Source organism: Sebastes fasciatus, chromosome 1, assembly GCF_043250625.1.
Source record: "Sebastes fasciatus isolate fSebFas1 chromosome 1, fSebFas1.pri, whole genome shotgun sequence".
NCBI classification, from domain to species: domain Eukaryota; kingdom Metazoa; phylum Chordata; class Actinopteri; order Perciformes; family Sebastidae; genus Sebastes; species Sebastes fasciatus.
In genome coordinates, this window is record NC_133795.1 from 7,611,147 (window position 1) to 7,631,997 (window position 20,851).

General features: G+C 42.3%; 1 protein-coding gene across 2 annotated transcripts in view; it reads left to right on the plus strand.

Moving 5' to 3' along the window:
- The window catches only part of cdh4 (cadherin 4, type 1, R-cadherin (retinal)), a 262,025-nt gene that overhangs the window by 229,474 nt on the left and 11,700 nt on the right, over positions 1 to 20,851 (plus strand). Inside the window, exons 10-12 of one of the 2 annotated variants that reach the window (XM_074612648.1) lie at positions 6,734 to 6,919; positions 8,305 to 8,558; positions 14,889 to 15,040. In XM_074612648.1, the coding sequence (XP_074468749.1) occupies positions 6,734 to 6,919; positions 8,305 to 8,558; positions 14,889 to 15,040 (592 nt within the window). The remainder of the gene's footprint in view (positions 1 to 6,733; positions 6,920 to 8,304; positions 8,559 to 14,888; positions 15,041 to 20,851) is intronic. The other variant, XM_074612732.1, reaches the window with a different exon arrangement.

The window sequence follows — 20,851 nt, forward strand, 5'->3', positions numbered from 1 at the left end:
GCAACACGTTCTCACTCCCAACTCGTCAAAAACGCCGTTTGGTCAGTGCCCCTCGTCATCAGAGACTGACGCACGGGGTACCCCTCTTGTGTTACTTTTGGACAGACCAGGGACGGCGTGTCAATATATGCTGGTTACATGCATCGTGTCCTTTCAAAATAAACTTTTTATAAACCTTTTTCACAGGAAGTTAGGTTTAGGCAACACAATACTTAATTAAGGTTAGGAAACGGTCGTGGTTGACGTTAACTTCGCAGACTAGCGACTCACGTAACTCGTAGGACTGGCGATACTTGCGAGTCACGTGATTCTCATGCTATTACTACTACGTTACATGCTCCGACCGTCGAATTCAACACCGTGGGTGTTTTTATTTAGGTGGGTTAGTTGAAAGCCGGGTTCGTCACATATTGTTGCTAAAGGGTGCCTCCATGCGTTTGTTTCCAATGGCGCTGCCCAATCACTGGTATTTGATGAGTTGGGAGTGAGACCGGGTTGTTGGAGGAAGATATTGCAGGGTTTTTTTTCATGTCAAGGGGTTAGAATGAAATATAAGATTCAGCCACCCTCCCCACTCCTATCATTTTCATACAGTCATGAGGAATATAATGCCTATATACCAAAACAGGGAGGTCAGAGGTCAGACTCCAACAGTTTCACCACAGGGCTTGACCCTATGTCTGTCATTTTAACAATTTCTTATTTAGTCGCTATGACACCCTGTCCCAGAGAGACACATGAGCACATGAGGGTGTATTATTCTTAGACAGAACCGGTCCCACAGGCCTCCCTGCTCTCAGATATTATTAGAAAATACATTATTATCTGGTCCCTGTCAAAGACAACAATCACGCAACGGTAGCTCCACTGAAATATGTTTTCAGGGAACATTGAGATGAATGAAATGCAAATACAACAGCTGACAAAAGATGTAGGATAAGGACAGGTATAATAAGAATACAAAGCAACACGGTGACAGATAAAGAAACACTGTGAGAGAACAACATATGGAGAGACAGAAAGAAAAAGGAGCTGCGACTGAAAGTGCGATCAGTTTTGGTGATGGGAGGTGTTCTCCTCCCTCCTCTCCTCGCTGTGTTTTCTCTGCCAGCGGGGCCTCTGGTGGCCACGGTTTGTCTGCAGGCATCTGGCCCTGGTCCCTGATACCTTCATTGGGCTGACAGGAAGCCACGCTGGCCCACTTTTCTACAGCAGCAGCGTGTGTGGCTCATTTTAGAGAGCGAGGGTTGCTATATGAAAGGTTATTGATGAGGAAAGTGAAAGCAACTGAAAGCAGACGCTCTTTGCCCCACATATAGCTTTAATTCTCAGAACAGAAATCAAACGCTGACCGCATTCTGACAGACCTACAGGATTGTAGCGGCTCCTTATGCGAGCGCTCGGACTTCTGAGATCCCAGAGAGAGACAGATGCTGTCTGCAGCCGAGCTCAGAGGCAGAGCGAGCAGTGTGTCAGCGTCACACACTGTGATCCCTGTCTCCTCCGCGGGGCCGTCGTCAGCGTGCGTGCCAGTACAGTTCCAGCCGCATGCTCTGATAAGAGCTCCCCAGCTGTCAGGGGTAGAGCTCGCCGAACAAGGCTGCCGCCCCGCTCAGAACTGCTCGGTCCCCGTCTGTGGTGCTGGCGCCGTCACCGCTCTTCACTGGGGGGTGGGGACTCTGGACCACAGTCCTCCCTCTAGCCAGAAAATGGACATGCTGCGCTTCAATAGACACAGAAAACAAACATTGTCCTTGACATATACAGTGCACATTGATGTACGCTCCCACACGGTGTGATAAATGTTTGTCCTCTCTTCAGGGCTGCGGTACTTTCCCTGCAACCCTCCTTAGCAAATGACTGTAGATTGTCAGTAAAGGAGCAGTTGATTCTGGTGTGTGACTCAAAAGGTAATGAATAGAAAGGAATAAAAAAAAATGTGTTTCTTGCCATATGTCCTTCACTTCAGACGCACGCTCTCGCATGAACATCCAAAGAAATTGTTCTCCACCAGATGCCATTTCCGCTGCTTTGTCAATCTCTACTTTTTGTTTTTTCCTTCCCACACAAACATCCAGACTTGGAGCAGTTCAGTAATTATTTGTGCATGACAGACGCGAGAAGAATTCATTGCTCTCTACGGGAGGCATAGAGAAAACATAAGCACGCTAATTAAGTGAAATTGCTTGCGGGGGCGTAAACCGAGCTGATATATAGCATCTAATTTGAAAAAAAAAAAACGAAGTCAAATGTTTTATTCATTTCGCCACATGGGCCTGGACGCGTAGTGGTAGCGCTATGTTTGTCATTATGGGATAAACAAAAAAAGCAATGGTACTTGCCACAATCTATCTAATCAAAGTATCTAATCAAGTGTATCACACCCAACTAATGTGCACCCGGTGGTTTGTCATTCATGGAACAATGACGGAGAGCCGGAGAGTTCCCTGGAAGACTTGTGGGGTTGAAAGCTTGAACTCTCCGACACACAGGTGTACAGATCTGAATAGAGAGCTGCTATTTGTGATTCACCTGTAGAGCTGCAGCACCTAAATAGCTGAAAGAGTCGGAGTGCTGAGATTATTCACCATGCTTTCCCCCAGCTTCCCACTGCTTGACTTTGATTTGTGTTAAAAAAAACGGAGCAGACTGCCAGGAAAAGCAGCTGGATATGTCTGTATAGCATGAAAAATGAGAATGAGGGTAGACGCTTGTTGCCAGTAGCTATATCTTTATTGCTCTATAGAGGAGACATAACAGCCGTCTTAAGTGGACCGATGGCGGTCTGATAATACTAGGAGTCTGTTTTGGGACATTTATTCGTACATAATGCTGTCATTACCATTTGGATTTTGTTTTCAGCACCCCATGAAGGAAAAGAAGAGCTCATTCTGTAGCTCCGCTGTCTAAAAGTGGAGCATTTGCTGAGTCAGTTTTTCAGTGAAACTGGTAGTAGATTTCCCCTGCTGGGCCGTGCACCTTGATGCAGATTTATTTTCTAAAATGCTGTGGGGTCTGTGCAGCTCTGTAGCCACACTGATTTCCCCCCGGCTGGGCTGCAGCTCGAGCGTCTGAAGGCTGGTCGTGTTTATAGACAGTTTAAAATATGAAAAGCAATCATTAGAAATGATCAGGCATTAGTGACCCTGTGTTGGATGGCTTCTGCGTGGTGCTGGCCTTCACACATTTGAGATCTATCGGCATGTCGGGCGCTTCATAAAATAAGACCCTGGCATAATTTGCCAACGATGATGATGATTACGCTTTAAATGGTGAAGTTATAAAAGTAATTTTCTCCTCAGGGTCAACAAATGTTGGCCTAAAGTGTTCCTACCTCACTCCCTGCGTTTGAGCTCTTTAAAGAACTTTTGAAAGACGAAAAACAAATTATTTCTTTTACAAATTAATAACTGGATTCATCAGCAAAAAAATGCATAAGCACCCTCGCTCAATTCTGTCCACTGAGGGGTTTCACAGCCACAGTTTAACTTGCTCTGGTATGACATGGGGCGGGTAATGTTATCCAACTTTAGATAGATATTGCTGTGCAACTGACTTTAATGAGTCTGGCCACTAACGTTAGGACTAGTATGTACTCGTGTTACTATTACTCTATGTTTTTAGAGGTATTCAGAAAGTGGCTCTACTGAATCTCTCGGCTGTCCTCAACCAAAGAAATTCTTAGTCGACTAATACTCATGCGATCTTGTCGACTTATCGATTAGTTGATTTATTCGACAGATCTGTAAAACTGAGTTTCTCCACAAAGAATCACACAAAATCACCACTTTAAATCTTGTGTTTACTAAAGATGTGCTCGTAAGTTTCTTAGAAATAAGAAAAAAGCATTAAAAAAAACACACTAAGTGACTAAAGAAATCCCTATGAATCACCATAATCACTGACCGAATCAGGAGCTCACTGGTGACTGAAAGTACGGTTGTCAGCTCAGCTGTGATGCACAGCATGTTACTTCCTGGTTAAAAGCTTATTAAAAGACCAAGAAAACCACAGAGACAATCACAATGTGATTATTGTCTCAGAGAATCGGCTGCTGAGCCATTAACCTTATAAACAGTGCTTTTATATGCTGGTTTTGTTCTGAGCTGAACGTATTAGCTGGAACTAGAAACAGCCTGACCGTACCATGACACTACAGAGATGAGCGTCGCCGTATGAACGGTGATGCATTCACTTACCGCCGTATGTTCTGAAGTGCATTTAAACAGTGATGCTATCGCTTAGCTAGAAAAAGTGATAATGTACTCTGTGGCTGTGTCTGAAATCATTCACTTATTCACTTCTCCCTACTGACTATATAGAGGACTACATAGAGTGCTACAGGAATGAGTCCTTAAACCCGGAAATGAGTCCGCATTTTAGCGCTTCCGGTTCCCTCGTCTGGAAGTCAATGGGTTTTTAGTTGGATGCCTGAAATAAGGTCTGTGGTTAACACGAGCTGAAGAGATTTTAACGTTTTGTTCTACGACATGAAAAACATAAATAAATAATAAAATACCCCACTTGTGAATTTTGAAGCTTTTTGTGTCTTAAAAAAGGCAGTAGCTAACAAGTGGCTAAATGAGACTACTAAACGTCATCACGCCGACTCGTCTGCCTTCACAGCCTCGTTGAGTATACTCGCGGTCATGCGACCGTGGCGTAGTTCCTTTATAGCCTAACGTTAGCTTTTTACCTGGTGATTGCATTTACGCTTCAAAAATCATAACAGTGGTGTTAATTTGTGGAGATTATCTTGCTGAACAAAACATGTAAGTATCATAAACGTGTGTTTGCCACTGAGCTTATTTTCTGCAATAATCCAAAACCCAATGGAACAATCCCATTGGCTTTTTGTCAAGGGAACCAGGGCGATGCTAACTTCCTGGTTGGCCTACAGAAATACATCATCCCTGGAGCACTCTATATACAGTAGTACCTGGTTAGTGACCATTGTTTTTCACAGGATACTTTGAGTCCACTATATAGGGTATAATTATTATCACTATACATTCGGACAGCACTGCAAAATGGCAAACTCACTATAGAGTGAGTGACACAGCCAGACAACGAATCTGTAAACCGAACTGAACAAAACAATTTGAATCTGCAGAGTGATTTCTGCCTCTATATGCTTTCACCTTTATCCCTGAACTGTCATTTGTGGCCGCGGCGCTGTCACCTAATGTTGCTGAACACACTGTTCCTAACATTTCCTCCAATAAAGTTCTCCTTGTTGAATGTTTAAATAGGCGAAGCACATAAACGTTTTATATATAGAACCCTATGTAATACTGACTAAAGCTTTTGTGAAAGAGCAACTCAAACTAAAGTTTAATGAATCTTTTTATTTTGTGTCATTTGAATTTTATATTCGCTGGCAAAAGTCGGCCGAGGTTTAATGATTACCTACGAGTGAATCTCATTCGCCTCGCTCCTTTTCCCCTCCTTCTCCTTTGTAACTACAAAATCCTCCAGAAACTGCAAGTCTGTGTCTCTAGTGGCTTATCAATGGCTCCACATTGCCTTTTAGTGAGAGTGGCCATTTTGGAAGCGTGCTCCCCTACAGTCAGCAGCTTCATTGTGTACAACGCCTCTCTCTCTGAGAGAGCATATTCCATTTGGCCGTCTGACAGCGCAACCAAACAAGCTTGGAAGGTTTGTGGTGGTGTTTGTTGCTAAAGCCCGGGGTGAAAATGAAATGGAGGAGCCCACACACAAGAGACTGAGAGTGCATATTTAATTTGTTCTGTGCTTATCAGCGTGGTCGTACTGCAGGGGATAGGAGGGAGGAGGAAGAGGAAGAAGAGAGGAATCGGGGCGGTTTGGACGCTACTTCAATCCCACGATGATGAAGCCATTAAAGTGAACAGCAGCTGGCAGACACACCCCATAAACAAGTTAACGCTTCACAAGAGGAAACACGGATTATCGTCCGACAATGAGAGCTTTTAGTGTGTGTGTGTGTGTGTGTGTGTGTGTGTGTGTGTGTGTGTGTGTGTGTGTGTGTGTGTGTGTGTGTGTGTGTGTGTGTACGTAGGTACGTGTCTACCTCCGAGTGCCCCTCCCTCTGTAGCCTGATAAATCCCTATAGAGAAAGACATGGATCCTATTGCTCTGTAAATTCCTCTTCAGGCTCTGCAGCTGCAACCAAGTTTCCTCCAGAGTTAGTTCAGAGGGGAGTTGTTTCAGATTGCAATATAATGAAGATCATTAGCCAAAGATTATTCCTACCGCTGCCTTAATTACAGTACTTATCTAATTGCTTATTAAGACCTAGATTTGGTGAATGCACAGAATCTAAATTAAACGAGTAAACACTTAATTGAACAAATCCATTAGTTCAAATAGGAGTTTCATATGAGCAGACATGGCGCGGAAGAAGGGACAGCATTAACATAATGGAGGATATGATTCTCTATTAGGCACATTTAAACAAATATGTCTCCGTCTGTCTTCCGTCTTCCTCTCCTAGCTTTCTAATTTCTCCCCCATTTGTTTTGCTGTACACTTTCAGCTTAATGAGCATTATTGGCACGATCCTAAAAGCAGTTTGTTTTCATAAAAGCAGTTATGGAAAATGCTAAAAGATGGATGATGACACAAGCAAATGTTAAGAATCTCAATAAATCAACGTATTAACATGCATTAGCAACATCATATGTAATCTCTCCTATTCTCCCTGCTGTCACCTCCTCTCTCCTTCACTTCCTTCCTCCCTCCCGCTCTGTAGTTTTCAGGCGAGGTGCCGGAGAACAAGGTGAACGTGGTGGTGACCAACCTGACGGTGGTGGACCGGGATCAGCCGCACAGTCCCAACTGGAACGCCGTCTACCGCATCGTCAGCGGCGACCCCTCCGGACACTTCACCATCCGCACCAACCCCATCACCAACGAGGGCATGCTGACGGTGGTCAAGGTAAAAATAAGGGCTTTCAATTGATTAAAATATTTAATCGTGATTAATCCCACTTTTTTTATCTGTTCAAAATGTACCTTAAAGGGAGATTTGTCAAGTATTTAATACTCTTATCAACATGGGAGTGGGCAAATATGCTGCTTTATGCAAATGCCTGTATGTCAGATGACAGATATTGTCCAGAAATTTAGCATAAAAAATATGCTTAACCTTCCTATTGTCTTCCCATCGGCCGTGCAACTTGTATCTCGGTCTGGTTTGACTGTTCATAAAGCATACAGTATAAATTATCACCCAATTCTGTGTTACACCTTTATGACAGACTTCATTCCAAATCATTACCACAAGTTTTACACTTTTTTGGGGGGGAAATTAAAGTTAATAAACCTAATATTTGTGAAATGATACCAAATTTTTGAGTAAAAAAAAAAAGAAATTATGAATTATTTTGACTATAGTTATTATCAGAGGAACATAATGTTGATGGATTATCACAGGCTGGTATACGTCCAAATTTAGTCAGATATTGTTTTGAAACCATTTCAAATGGCAGCAAATAATGACACAATGATGCTGTAAATTTGAATAAAAAAAACAAAATTCAACGAAAGCAGTAGTTTTTAAGCCAAGACCATAGTAGGGAACCAACCATGTTATTTTGCGGCAATTAGATTAAAGAAATCCATATTTATGATATAATTAAGTTTGAAAACGGGTGAAATTTGACCCGAGGACAACAGGAAGGTTAAATCATAACATGTCAAACTGCAGCGCAACAGGCAACAACAGCTGTCAGTGTGTCAGTGTGCTGACTTCACTATGACTTGCCACAAACTGTATGTGATTATCATAAAGTGGGCATGTCTGTAAAGGGGAGACTCGTGGGTACCCATAGAACCCATTTTCATTCACATATCTTGAGGTCAGAGGTCAAGGGACCCCTTTGAAAATGGCCATGCCAGTTTTTCACACCAAAATTTAGCGTATGTTTGGAGCGTTATTTAGCCGCCTTCACGACCAGGGCCCGCTACGACCTAAAATCAGAAGTTGCGCTAAAAAAATGTGTGTGTTAAAACGAATTTTCGTTAATTTGTTATTATCGCGTTAACTTTGCAGCCCTAGTACGAATGTAGCTTCTCTACACACATCCTGGTGTCTTTTGTTTAGCTTTGTTCTCCATTATTATTCATCACAGCATCTTGTGCTTCCACCTGCTCTGAAGTGCCAGATGTTGATGATTGAGTGTCTCACATTGTTTTCACTGAATTATATGTAATTTCTCAAATTGGAACACAGTTAGAACTAATCTTGCAATCAGCTACGCTCATTTCTCTCCCATCTTGTCATCTCTCTCGTCTCTCCCTCCTCATGGCTCTCCTCTACAGCCGGTGGATTTCGAGATGAACCGTGCCTTCATGCTGACCGTGGTGGTTTCCAACCAGGCCCACCTCGCCAGCGGCATCCAGTCCTCGCTTCAGTCCACAGCGGGAGTCACCATTTCGGTTCAGGATGTGAACGAGCCACCCGTCTTCCCCGTGAACCCCAGGTTGATCCGCTTTGAGGAGGGCGTGCCGGCGGGGACCACTCTCACCGTGTTCGCTGCTCAGGACCCGGACCACTTCATCCACCAGATTGTCAGGTACTTTAAAACCCACTGACACAATACAAGTACACTCTGGACGTCCTGATCAGCATTTTTTGACGGCACCTTAACCTGAAATGCCAAAACCCTATATAGAAATATCCTTTTTCTGAAGCAGCATTAATTGATTTTTTTCTTTTAGACAGTTGCGGGGAGCAAAAACAGGCTGTAACATGGCGAACTGATAAGCAACAGTTGCTTATTTACACATCCAGCAGACACACAGCAACATTAGCATTCATATGGAGTCGTGTTTGTGCCCATCTGATTAATATAAGTCCAATATTCACTCTCCTTTTAGCTCTGTTTTGGTCTCCACCATAGACTGTATATAAGAAGTGGACGTAGTCACCGTGACATCACCCATTGGTTTGTGGACTGCCGTTTTAAAGCCTCAAGTTCAACATTTTGGCCGTCGCCATCCTGTTTTTTTGCAACCATAAGTGACACGAGGGGGTGGCGTTACGTACAACCGAACGCTGAATAAGACATTTTTGGGCGACCAAATGTTAATATAAACTTTCATGAACTGAAAACACACTGTGAAAGGGTTAAAAGTTGTAAGACGAAAACACCGATAACTCCCAGACCGGACAACGCCGTGGTAGCGACCTGTCAATCACGAGGTAGCCACGCCCTAAAGCATCCCCTGCTTTATGGTCTATTTGACTCTAAATGGGACCATAATTTACTAAATGAACATCATGCTGTATTGAAGACTTGAAACTAGCCATTGAGATCATAAACTCATGTTTACAATGTTTACTGAGGTAATAAATCAAGTGAGAAGTAGGCTCATTTTCTCATAGACTTCTATACAATCAGACTTCTTTTTGCAACCAGAGGAGTCGCCCCCTGCTGGCTGTTAGAAAGAATGCAAGTTTAAGGCACTTCAGCATTGGCTTCACTTCTCAGAACCGGAGTTAGCCCACTGGTCTCCACTAAGAAGTGTCAGTTAATAGAAAATGCATGTTTAAAAAGCTGGCCCCGTAACTAGAGACTATATTTTAGAGAAGGCTCTGAGTGCTGCCAAAACGTGGGTGACATACAGTACACTCAATACTGTGCCTGAACGCACCCCGTGTAGACACTGCCTGAGGACTGAAGCTTTACTAATGTGCTGCTGCTTCTGCTCTGCGGGCTGCATATTCGATTTTGACCATTATTTTTTTATACTGTCTCTCGTGAGTCTCCCAACTTCATGGAAGTACAATACTAAATTGCCTAAGCCCAAGCCCTAAACTAAGACCTTTAGAAGTGAGGACCAACCAACCAACATGACCTTACATCACAAAACTATCCTCACTCCGCAGGGCTCTAATACTAACTAGAACAGAAAAACACACACTCACGAACACACATAAATTAACTCATGCTGCCACTTAAATCACATCTAACAGTAAAATCAGCTGGCAAAAAAATGCTCGGCCTCACATCGTCTTTCTCTTTCAGAGAGAGAGAAAAAGAAGCAATAAATTCAGAAAAGCTGGCTCCTCTCCCATCCACTGCTCACGCTCAGGCCTTTCACTCATCCTCTGTGGGAGCTTGTGCGCATGTTGGCGTGCGTTCGTGAGTCTACGGCTCTGCATCTCCGTGTCTTTTTGTGTGAGCTTCAGCGAGGGTTCAAGCGAGGTCACCTAAAGGGAATACAGCGGCAGCAGAGATGAGGCTGTCTGAGCATGAGCTGAGCGTCTGCTGGCAAGCTGCTTTGGAGAAGACAGCGGCTCTGAGCTCCCATCAATAACAGACACACAGACTGACAGAGAAGAAAGTGACAGGGTCAGCGGGAGCGAGAGGGAGGGAGGGATGAGGGGCGGGGGGTTGGAAGAAGAGAGTAAAAGAGGAGTTACTTCTCTCAAAGAGCAGAAGAGCTCAGCCCACTTAGTTTGCATGACATGTCTTTTTAGGAAAAGAAACCTGAATACTGCTCACTCGCTCTGTGCAGTATATACACCAGTACATCTCCCACTCCCTCCCTCGCTATCAATTCAGTAACATTTCCACCCGGTTCCTCAGTGGAAGAGGCCGTCTCGCTGACATTAAGAAAAATCAATCCCTCTGGTTGGAGCTGGCTATGGAGTGGAACGGTGCCGCTGGACCTCTGTGGGCATGTGGGAGTCTGTGTCACACGGGGGTCGATGTCTGGATGGCACGATGCCCGCTGTGTGTCACCCCAGTTAGGAGGGATGGGAGGAGGACGAGGAGAAAAGAAGATAGGGATCTAAGGAGGGCAGACAGACAGTGTTCAACTCATTACAGGATGACCTCTTCACACCAGTCGCCTGGCAACGGGGAGGTAACGGGAGCTCGGTCTGTGGGCGGAGGGTCGGTTGAGAATGTCACGGGAGAGGAAGATACTGCTCGCCGCCGATTAAACACCGGCGTTAAACACTGGTGACACACAGAGTGAAAGGGTGATACATATACGGTAGTACACACTACAGGGTGGATAAAATATCGGAAACTGCCTCGCTATACAGTATCTGACTATCACGTAGTCTTTGGCTTTTAGAGGAGCTCCAGTTCTTTGTTGGATCACAGTAATGTAAGTCCTTAAAGTGGAAGTAGTCAGTATATAGTTTTGGCATCATTGGGCAAAAATTCCATAATAACCTTTCAGCATATTGTAATTCAAGTGTTCTGAGAGATAACTAGACTTCTGCTCCTCCTCATGGCTCTGTTTTCAGGCTTAAATCTAGCCCGTGACGGGAGACTTTGACCAATCACAGGTCATTTCATAAACTGTCATGGTTACCAGTAGAGAAAAGACTTGCCGTAAGCACAGCGACATTCTTTAGTAACAGCATTTATTCTACTAAACCCGAGTTTTTATACAGTCAAATTACCAGATGCAGGGACGTTCACAGTCATTTCACTAGAACAGCAGGTGATGGCCAAATCATGTTACCTCACCCAAAATCTAATGCCTTAAAAAAGACGGTCATTTACCGCGCCATCACTCACTGGAATAGCTGCCCTCTTCACATCCGTCAATCCTCTAACAAATCCACATTCAAATACCATCTACGAATACATTACTTAAACAGCTGATCGATAGTCCAGTGTTGGTCATGTATGGTTTTCTTTCTTTGTTTTCTTTGTTTTCTTTGTTCCTTTTTCCCTGATGATGGGCCTTGAGGCTAAAAAAAAAAAAAAAAAAAAAATTGTGGAAGATTTGTGTATGAATTTGAAATGTATATATGTTTGAAAATTTGAGTGTTATTTGTGTAACACAAATGTGATGTTGTATATAGTATGTATGTGATAAATTAATGTACATGATTTCGGACCCCAGGAAGACTAGCTGGTGCTATTGGTATCAGCTAATGGGGATCCTTTTTAAATAAATAAATAAATAAAAATTTCATTGAGAGAGCGTTCCTATTGGCTGTGCTCCGGTCATGTGACCAGAACTTGACGTTCCTTCACCAGATTTCACAAACTTTCTCATTTTACAGCTAAACCGTGCTACAAGATGATTCTGAAAACATTTGAGGAGAGAGATAGGCATTAACGTAAAATAATATTGATTCATATTTGATCAGCGCTGCCTAGTTTGACCGTTTGGTCGGAGTTCACCAGTGATTGACAGCCGGCTCTCATAGACGGCAGCTGGACAGCAGACCTCAGATCAGCTCTTACTGCTTGTTTTCCTCCGGTCTGTAAAATCTTGCAGATGTCGTTAGGAGCACCGGAGGACACAGAGAGGGACATGATTTTTTTACCTGTTTCATGTACTACTGTCAGGATATAGCGACCGTTTTATAAAAATAACTTTTTTTAATCATATTTGCTCCAATCTGGCCTACTTCAGCTTTAACTGCAAATGTATCCAGGAATCTCCATTTTCATTTGAAGAAATGACACAACAGATGGTGGTTTGAACTAAACAGGTTGAGAATGCAGCAGGTAGACTCAGCAGGGATTGCTGACATGGCAGAATGTCACTTAGAGAAACTAAAACTTTATAAAAAGAAAAAAATACCTACCTGCCTGCCTTCCTGTGCGCACTCTGCCCGTGAACTCATTGCCATCACGGAGTCTTCCTCAAGCTTTTTAACGCAATTTGAAATTATTATTTTTTTAATTTACCGGTATTTATCTGCATTTCAGAAAATGTTTTATTTAAAAACACAGAATGTAAAAATGGCACTTAAAGCAGCAGTGGGTAGAATTGGAGCAAATATGATTAAAAAAAGTTGCCTCTGTGTCCAACTAATCAGAGCTGAGCTGGAGCCTTGCTGTCTCTCTGAGCAGCTGTCAATGATTCGCAAACTCCGACCAAACGGTCAAACTAGCCAGCGCTGATCAAATGTAAATGTTTTCAGAAACATCTTGTAGTGTACTTTTTAGCTGTAAAATTAGAAAGTTTGTGACCAAGTGGTCATGTTGAGATCAGTTGTTGAAATACCAAGCATCGCCCACCAGCCGGAGCAAACTTTCTCATTTTACAGTTAAGCAGAACACTACAAGATGTTTCTGAAAACATTTGAGGAGAGAAATAGGCATTACAGTAACAGAATATTGATTCTGCGCTGCCTAGTTTGACCGTTTGATCAGAGTTCGTGAGTGTTTGACAGCTGCCTCCGTTGAATGAACAGCCAATAGGAACGCTCTCTCTCTTTCTGAAATAAACTGTGATTGGCCAAAGTCTCCCGTCACGGGGTTAGATTATTAAAAGCCTGAAAACAGAGCCATGAGGAGGTGCAGAGGTCTTGAATTACAATATGCTGAAAGGTTCTTATGGAATTTTTGCCCAATGATGCCAAAAACGTTCTGCCTACTGCCACTTTAAATGCACTAAATGGGTTTAGTTTTGACATAATATTACTGTATGCAATTCAAGCAATAAAAATGTAGAATTTTCTAAAAAGGAAACCGATTAGTTGTTCATTTAAAAAGACGTCTTACTTTCTCTTTTGTATATTTACTATTGCTCCTCAATAAAACAAAAAGTATTTTTTTATGTGATTAATCGATGGAATAATTTGCAGAATACTCGATTACTAAAATAATCGATAGCTGCAGCCCTGTGGGCTCGTTTTATTGGTTGGATCATTTTTAAAATCTAACTTGCTAGTTTCTAAAGATTACCAACCCTAGTTTTAATGCGTCATATTTTTCAAGAGGACTTTTGTCGTCAGTACAAATCATGTTTATAAGCAATTCTCATAAAAAATAGAAAAAAGCCCAGAAGTACCAAAGCTGATAAAACAGTAATGTAAAGTATGTTTTTGAGCTGTTAAAGCGGGTCCAGAGTCTCCAGGGCCCCAGACAGAACATTAAGGGTTACGGGTTATAGCAGTCGTCAGTAGTCAGACACTTTGCTCTGCCAGCTGCACATGAAGACAGCAGGAGGTGACATCTTGTTGGCACTGGAAGGAGATGAGAGTGCCAGGCGTGACACGCTAACGCCAGAATGTAACCTGCCGGGTATCATCAGATCCTGACTAAACACTGCATGACAATCTCTTTCACTAGAAATTAGACTTACTTTCATCTGTTTATTTTATTCTCTCAAGAAGAAAGACATGATGGAGGGTGTCTGTGTGTAGCAGCCTAGAAGTGTGTGTCTTCAGCTGGAGGTGGAATTAGTTTTCTCCGTGCCTGCGAGGCTCTGGCTAACCAGTGTCAGCCTCCAACGCACTGCTTTAATTAAGCCCCGCTTCCCCCTCATCACGTTTTCTACCGACCACGCTTACTTCCAGCAACACGCCTCTGATCTGTATCACTCTGCTTCTTTCACCTTCCACCTCCTGTCACCGTGGTGACACGCTGACCATCTACCCGCCTGCGATGCCTCTCGCTTGTCCGCAATTAACCATTCCTCATTAGATCCGAGAGAGGAAGTGCATCCTCCGCTCGGTCAGTTGTTAAGACTCGTCATGGTAGTTAATGGGATTTACAGACTTTAATTGCAGCTGTCACTTTCCACTCCGCTGACATATCGACCGGTGACAGCGCCGAGAGTCGCCGTGGCGGCTGTGTGGGTACAAAGAGGAGTGAAGTTGTTAAGAGCGCTGCTTGGCTCTTCTGCATATGGATTCAGGTTTTCATCGGTCTTCATGCTAATGAGCTGCCGCTATGATAAGCTCAGCGAACATATGTTCTGCTCTCCATGTCACTGTAATATTTCAAAGGTGCTTGCTTATTATGGTAATGAACATTCCACCTGATAATGGGTACTTTGGAGCAAAAGATTCAGAGCTGCTGGAATTCAAGTAACAGTCGGCTGCAAAAGTTGACATTTCCGTATGTGTGTGTGTGTGTGGTTGGATTAATGAAGTCTTTCTGTCTCTGTGGATGTGTGTGTGTGTGTGTGTGCAGGTACTCCAAGCTGTCAGACCCAGCTAACTGGCTGAAGATCAACCGGACCAACGGACAGATCACCACCATGGCTCTGCTGGACCGAGAGTCCATGTACGTCAAGAACAACGTGTACGAGGCCACGTTCCTGGCGTTCGACAATGGTAAGTCCGGTAAGTCAGGATGACTGTGTGTGTGTGATTATCTGATTAACAGAAAGGCACGTACAGGACTATAGAGACATGAGCAGCATAGCTTTAGGGATGGCAATGTTGGCCGGACCACCACTCATTTGTGGTTTTGACTGAAAGAAATGAAGAAATATTGGATGGATTGCCATGAAATTTGGCCAGCCTCAAGATGAATTGTTATAACTTATAACTTTTCATCTAGCGCCATCATCAGGTCACAATTCTACTTTGTCCAATACTTTGGTTTATGACCAAATATTTGTATAACTAATAGCATTCCCATCAGCCTAACGTTACATGTCCACCAGATCCGGCGAGGACGCTAGGGGGACGCATTGCTCTACTCAACTGGCCGCTCAAGCAGTGACTTACCCTCTCGTGGAATGCACCTGATTGGTCCCTGGGTTTCTGCTCACCGTTTCAAATAGGAAACAACATGGCGGCCTGCTCATAAACTTTGTTATTTCATCGAAACAATCAACCAAAATCTATTTCTGAAAACATTTTAGGCGAGAAATAGGCGATGCCACTGCTGAAACTTGTTTAATTTAAGGTCTAGATTTGCCTAGTTTGACAGCTTGGTCCAAGTTTCGTGAGCCGGACGCGTCGTGCTGGACGGGCTCATTTGCATAAATTTTAGATTTTTCAACCGTATGCAAATACAGACTCCCGACAACTCGCACTCCCACCATGCACTCTGAATACTTCTCCTGCTTTCCACAGGAAATTAATGAAAAGCGTTGAGATGCCCTCCGTCACCGAGATCTGGTGGAAATGCGCCGTCAGTGGTACTTTGTGTTCAGTGCTAATTTGCGAATATCATCACGCTAACACACTAAACCGAGATGCCATTAACCCCGCCAAACATCAGCATGTTAGCATTGTCATTGTGAGCATTTTAGCATGCTGATGTTAGCATTTAGTTCAAAGCCCAGCCGTGTCCACGTAGATCCTGACATAGCTGCTGTAGCACTGAGATACTGTCGGCTCATGATCTTGTTTGGTTTGTTTGTTTGTTTTCGTATTTTAATGTAGATAAGAATACATCTATCATCATCTGACTGAAAAGGAAGCTGTTTGTTATACATTTTGTTCATCATCATTCATCATCAGAATGAAAGTATTACTGCACAGGCATGGGATGGCTGTAGTGGTTGTAATAATATATCACAATATAGTCAGGTAACACATTTTTCTGGCATATTTCTCACTACTCAACACTGATCATCTAAAACTAGGATCACAATCTGAAACATAATGTATTATTATATATACTGGGTCTATACCTTCAGTTAAGGTGTTGTGCTGTCCCTTGACATACTGTAACAGTGTAGGGTTACTTGCTGGAAAACAGCCCTGTAAGCTCTTTCATTCACCCGAGTACACCTCACCTCAATTCTAAAGAAATACATTAAAGGCCTTTACGCACCGGCAGCAGCTTTTATTTAGTGTGATTAATTTGCACGTCAATACATTTTTTCGAACTGTTTTTTTTTGTCATGAATACTACGCAAATATTAAGTGGCAAAAAGCAACATTCTTTTTTTTCAGAACGAGGTCGTTTTCTGAGCTTTAGCACTGCGATTAAAGGGATCAACCATTCACGTTGCACCTTTATTTTGAAACAACATCAGAGAGGCTCCATAGTCCGAACCAGGACGGCAAACTGTATTACTCCTTTCAACCTTGACAAAGACCAGATCAACTCCTTCCCTTCTTACCTTTCACAATAAAAACCCTAAACATATAATATTCGCAGGCAAGTGTTTTGCTTGTGCGATATTTGTCCGTCTTGTCACTAACATGGGACTAACACATCACATAGGTTAGGTCCTCTAAACTCATTGTGAAAAAACTGAGTAAGACTTCCCATTTTGCTAAATATTAATATCAGGGCTGTCATAGTTAACCCGATAATAACGCATTAACGCAAATTCTTTTTAACGCCACTAATTTCTTTAACGCATTAACTCAACTTGAGATTTTTAGGTTGTAGCGGGCTCAGTTTTAAAGCTAGAGTGAAGGAGGCTAAATAACGCTCCAAATTTACACTAAATGATGGTGAGGAAAAACTGGCATGGCCACTTTCAAAGAGGTCCCTTGACCTCTGACCTCAGGATATGTGAATGAAAATGGGTTCTATGGGTACCCACGAGTCTCCCCTTTACAGACGTGCCATATTTTTTATGCTAAATGCAGTACCTGTGAGGGTTTCTGGACAATATTAGTCATTGTTTTGTGTTGTTAATTGATGTCCAGCAATACATATATATATTTACATTTGCATAAATCAAGCATATTTGTCACATGTTGATAAGAGTATTAAATACTTCACAAATCTCCCTTCAAGGTACATTTTGAACAGATTGTGCAATTAATTTGCGGTTCATCGCAATTAACTATGTACAATCATGCGATTAATCGCAATTAAATATTTTAATCGATTGACAGCCTTAATTAAAATAATTCAAAAAATAATCCACCAAAGCTTCTCAAACTGATGAAGGGAATTCCATTAATGGATTTTTTAAATATGTAATTTCCTGCTATATACTCTACAGTAAAGTGTGTGTGAACTGTGAATGAGTGGGATGTTCTGTGTGTATACCGTATAAAATAAACTGTACATAAATATGCACCGACCTTCATCACCCTGTCTGATAGATGAAATATAAAAATAGGATCCGTCAATGAAGGTCTTGAGTGTCGGCCTCAGCTGCTGCAACAATGTGCGAAGCTTAACTAAAGCACTACAAATAGAGGTGCTTGCTCTCTGTGTAAGTAGGAGGGACCCAGGTGTTTTTACTCCAGTGAGAGATGAGGGATCAGTTGCCCCGAAGCACACCAACTTAAGCTCAAAGTGTTGACTCCCTATTGATTCTGGAGCCCAGTGTGGGGATATATTCCACTTTGATTGAAATTCTCTTTACTTATTCTACTCAAGCGAAGCGAAAGAAGCAACAAAGCACCCAGCCAATCATAACCGACAAGACGGTCGATGGGCTTTGGGGCCTGCCAGGGGCAACAGACCTTTACATAGTTGATGCATCAAGTTACTGTCTGATAGAGGAGAAAAAGTTGAAATACAACACTGATGAGCTACCAGTGTAAACTCTATCCGTGCTGCATTGCATCAGGAATTTCTGTTTGGATTGCTGACAGCCTTTGTGCAGGGGGTTGTCAACTGAATATCAAGGCCACAATATATCACTGCAGTCTGTTTGTTCAACAGAGCAGTGCACAGTGTACTTTCTTCATCTGTAGTTTGGGGTTGTTGTGTTCTGATCTGAAGTGGTGTCACTGAAGAGTGTTAGAGGAAAAGAAATATTCAGATCCTTAGAAATACTTAATTATAAGCAAACATCCTGTATTCAAACTTTCACTTAAAGGAACAGTGTGTGACATTTCTGGGGATCTATTAGCAGAAATGTAATATAATATTAATAATAACTATGTTTTCATTAGTGTATAATCACCTGAAAATAAGAATCATTGTGTTTTCCGTTAGCTTAGAATGAGCCCTTCATATCTACATAGGGAGTGAGTCCTCTTCACGGAGTCCGCCATGTTGCTCCGTCATGTTTCTACAGTAGCCCAGAACGGACAAACCAAACACTGGCTCCAGAGAGAGACTTTCACATCTTTACGTTACCTGAAGGCCACCGTAGTTCTCCGGCACGCTTGTGAAACTACAGTAACGTGAGCCACGGAGTGTAAAACCGTGGTACCGCCAGCTGCCGTCTGACTTCTGTTGCTCCTAAAGTAGTGTTATTATGGTTAGGATGACCTCTGAGCGAGGCGAACTGCGTTACCACGGTTTTGCACTCGGCGGCTCACGTTACCGCAGTCTTTGAAAGGGAGGAGTGAGCGGAGGGGATTAAAACCAGATGACTGAACCTTGCTAGTGCTTTAACTGGTTGAGATTAAACTAATTTCTTATATAAATCTGTGTCGCCTGCTTTAATCTAACAAATCATCATTAAATTAGAAGCAGATGTTTTGTGAGTAAAATCTGAATCTTAAAAGTAAATAGTAGTGACAGGGGCTCAAGTAAATGAAGTGGAGTACAATAGTTCCCTCTAAAATGTAGTAGAAATGTAACGCAGAATTCACACCAGGCTGCGGCGAAGTGCAGCTCGCCGCAATAATAAATTTTTTCTTCGGCCAGCAGGTGTGTTCATGTGTTGAAGTCGGGAAGGAATTCTTTGTTACACAGGTCAACATGTCTCAGGAGTCACATGATCTGTACTGATCGGCTGCCAGTCCTGTCAGGCAGCACTTCGCCGCTAATAGTTAAACTTTTCCCAACTTTTAGTTTGGTTCTGCGGCGAAGTGCTGCCACAGCTTTCCAAAGGCATTTCATGGCAGCTCGCCGCTGGCCGCACTGTGCCACTTCTCTGGTGTGAATTCAACGTAACGTAGCTTAAATTGGGAATACTCAAACAAAGCACAAGCACTTCAAATTTGTCTATCACATCCACTGATTTCATTTGAGTCATTTCACAGATTTCTCCATAACTGCAGAAAAAAAAAAAATATCTAATTATGTGCTGTCAGTTTTAAAGCCCACTGGAGTCTGTTGATCATTTTAATTCTGCCCATATGTTTATATCAGTAATTTGAACCACATCCCAGTGAAAACAAACACGTTCAAATGAGAGAGATTATCATTTATGAGTTTCTCTTTCGCTGATTTGTTCTGCAGCGTGCCCACACTGCTGCCAGCGCTTGGATCGCTTAAAGCCCCTGAAAACTTCACATCTTAAGTATTTCCCTATTACATTAAATATTAATGACTCAATAAGAAACAATCAAAGTTGGATTTTGGAAGAAAACATCCTTCTGTATTATTTATTTTACGAGTTTTGCATTCAAAAACTCTAAAAGCTAATCAGCTTCATTTGGACGGTTTGTGTGTAGTTGGATCAGATTTGATTGACAAACGACTTCATAACTGTCACGTTTTGACTCAAATGTTGCTAAATCTTGATTGGTGCATGGAAATACATGATAAATACACAATACATCGCTTCTTTCCAACTGAACCCAACAAGCTAGTGAGATTTTGGTGCTTACAACAAAAGTTCCTTCCAACAAATAAAGTAAAAGAGGTTACATCCCCAGATCCAGATACACAGATTCTATCCAGTGAAATATTTCTTACAAAAGTTAAAGAGTGACACAGATGTAAATTGTTCTTTCTGCAAATAGCATTCTGAAACTTCTAAGTTCTCACTTATTTTGGTCCTGTAAATTAACATATGAGCTTTGGAAAGATGTTAACAATTTTATACTAGGGCTGTCAAAGTTAAAGCAATAATAATGCGTTCACGCAAATTTGTTTTAATGCCATTAATTTCTTTAACGCATTAACGCAACTTGTGATTTTTAGGTTGTAACGGGCTCAGTTCTAAAGCTACTGGCATCATATGAAACTAGAAAACCTAAAGAATCTATTGGTACCAACCGTGTCATACTAGCTTGTCATGAAGGAGGCTAAATAACGCTCCAAACTTATGCAAAATTTTGGCAAGGAAAAACTGGCATGGCCATTTTCAAAGGGGTCCCTTGACCTCTGACCTCAAGATATGTGAATGAAAATGGGTTCTATGGGTACCCACGAGTCTACAGACATGTAAGACTGAGTTTGCCATGTTATAATTTCAGCATATTTTTATGCTAAATGCAGTACCTGTGAGGGTTTCTGGACAATATTTGTCATTGTTTTGTGTTGTTAATTGATTTCCAATAATAAATATATACATACATTTGCATAAAGCAGCACATTCGTCC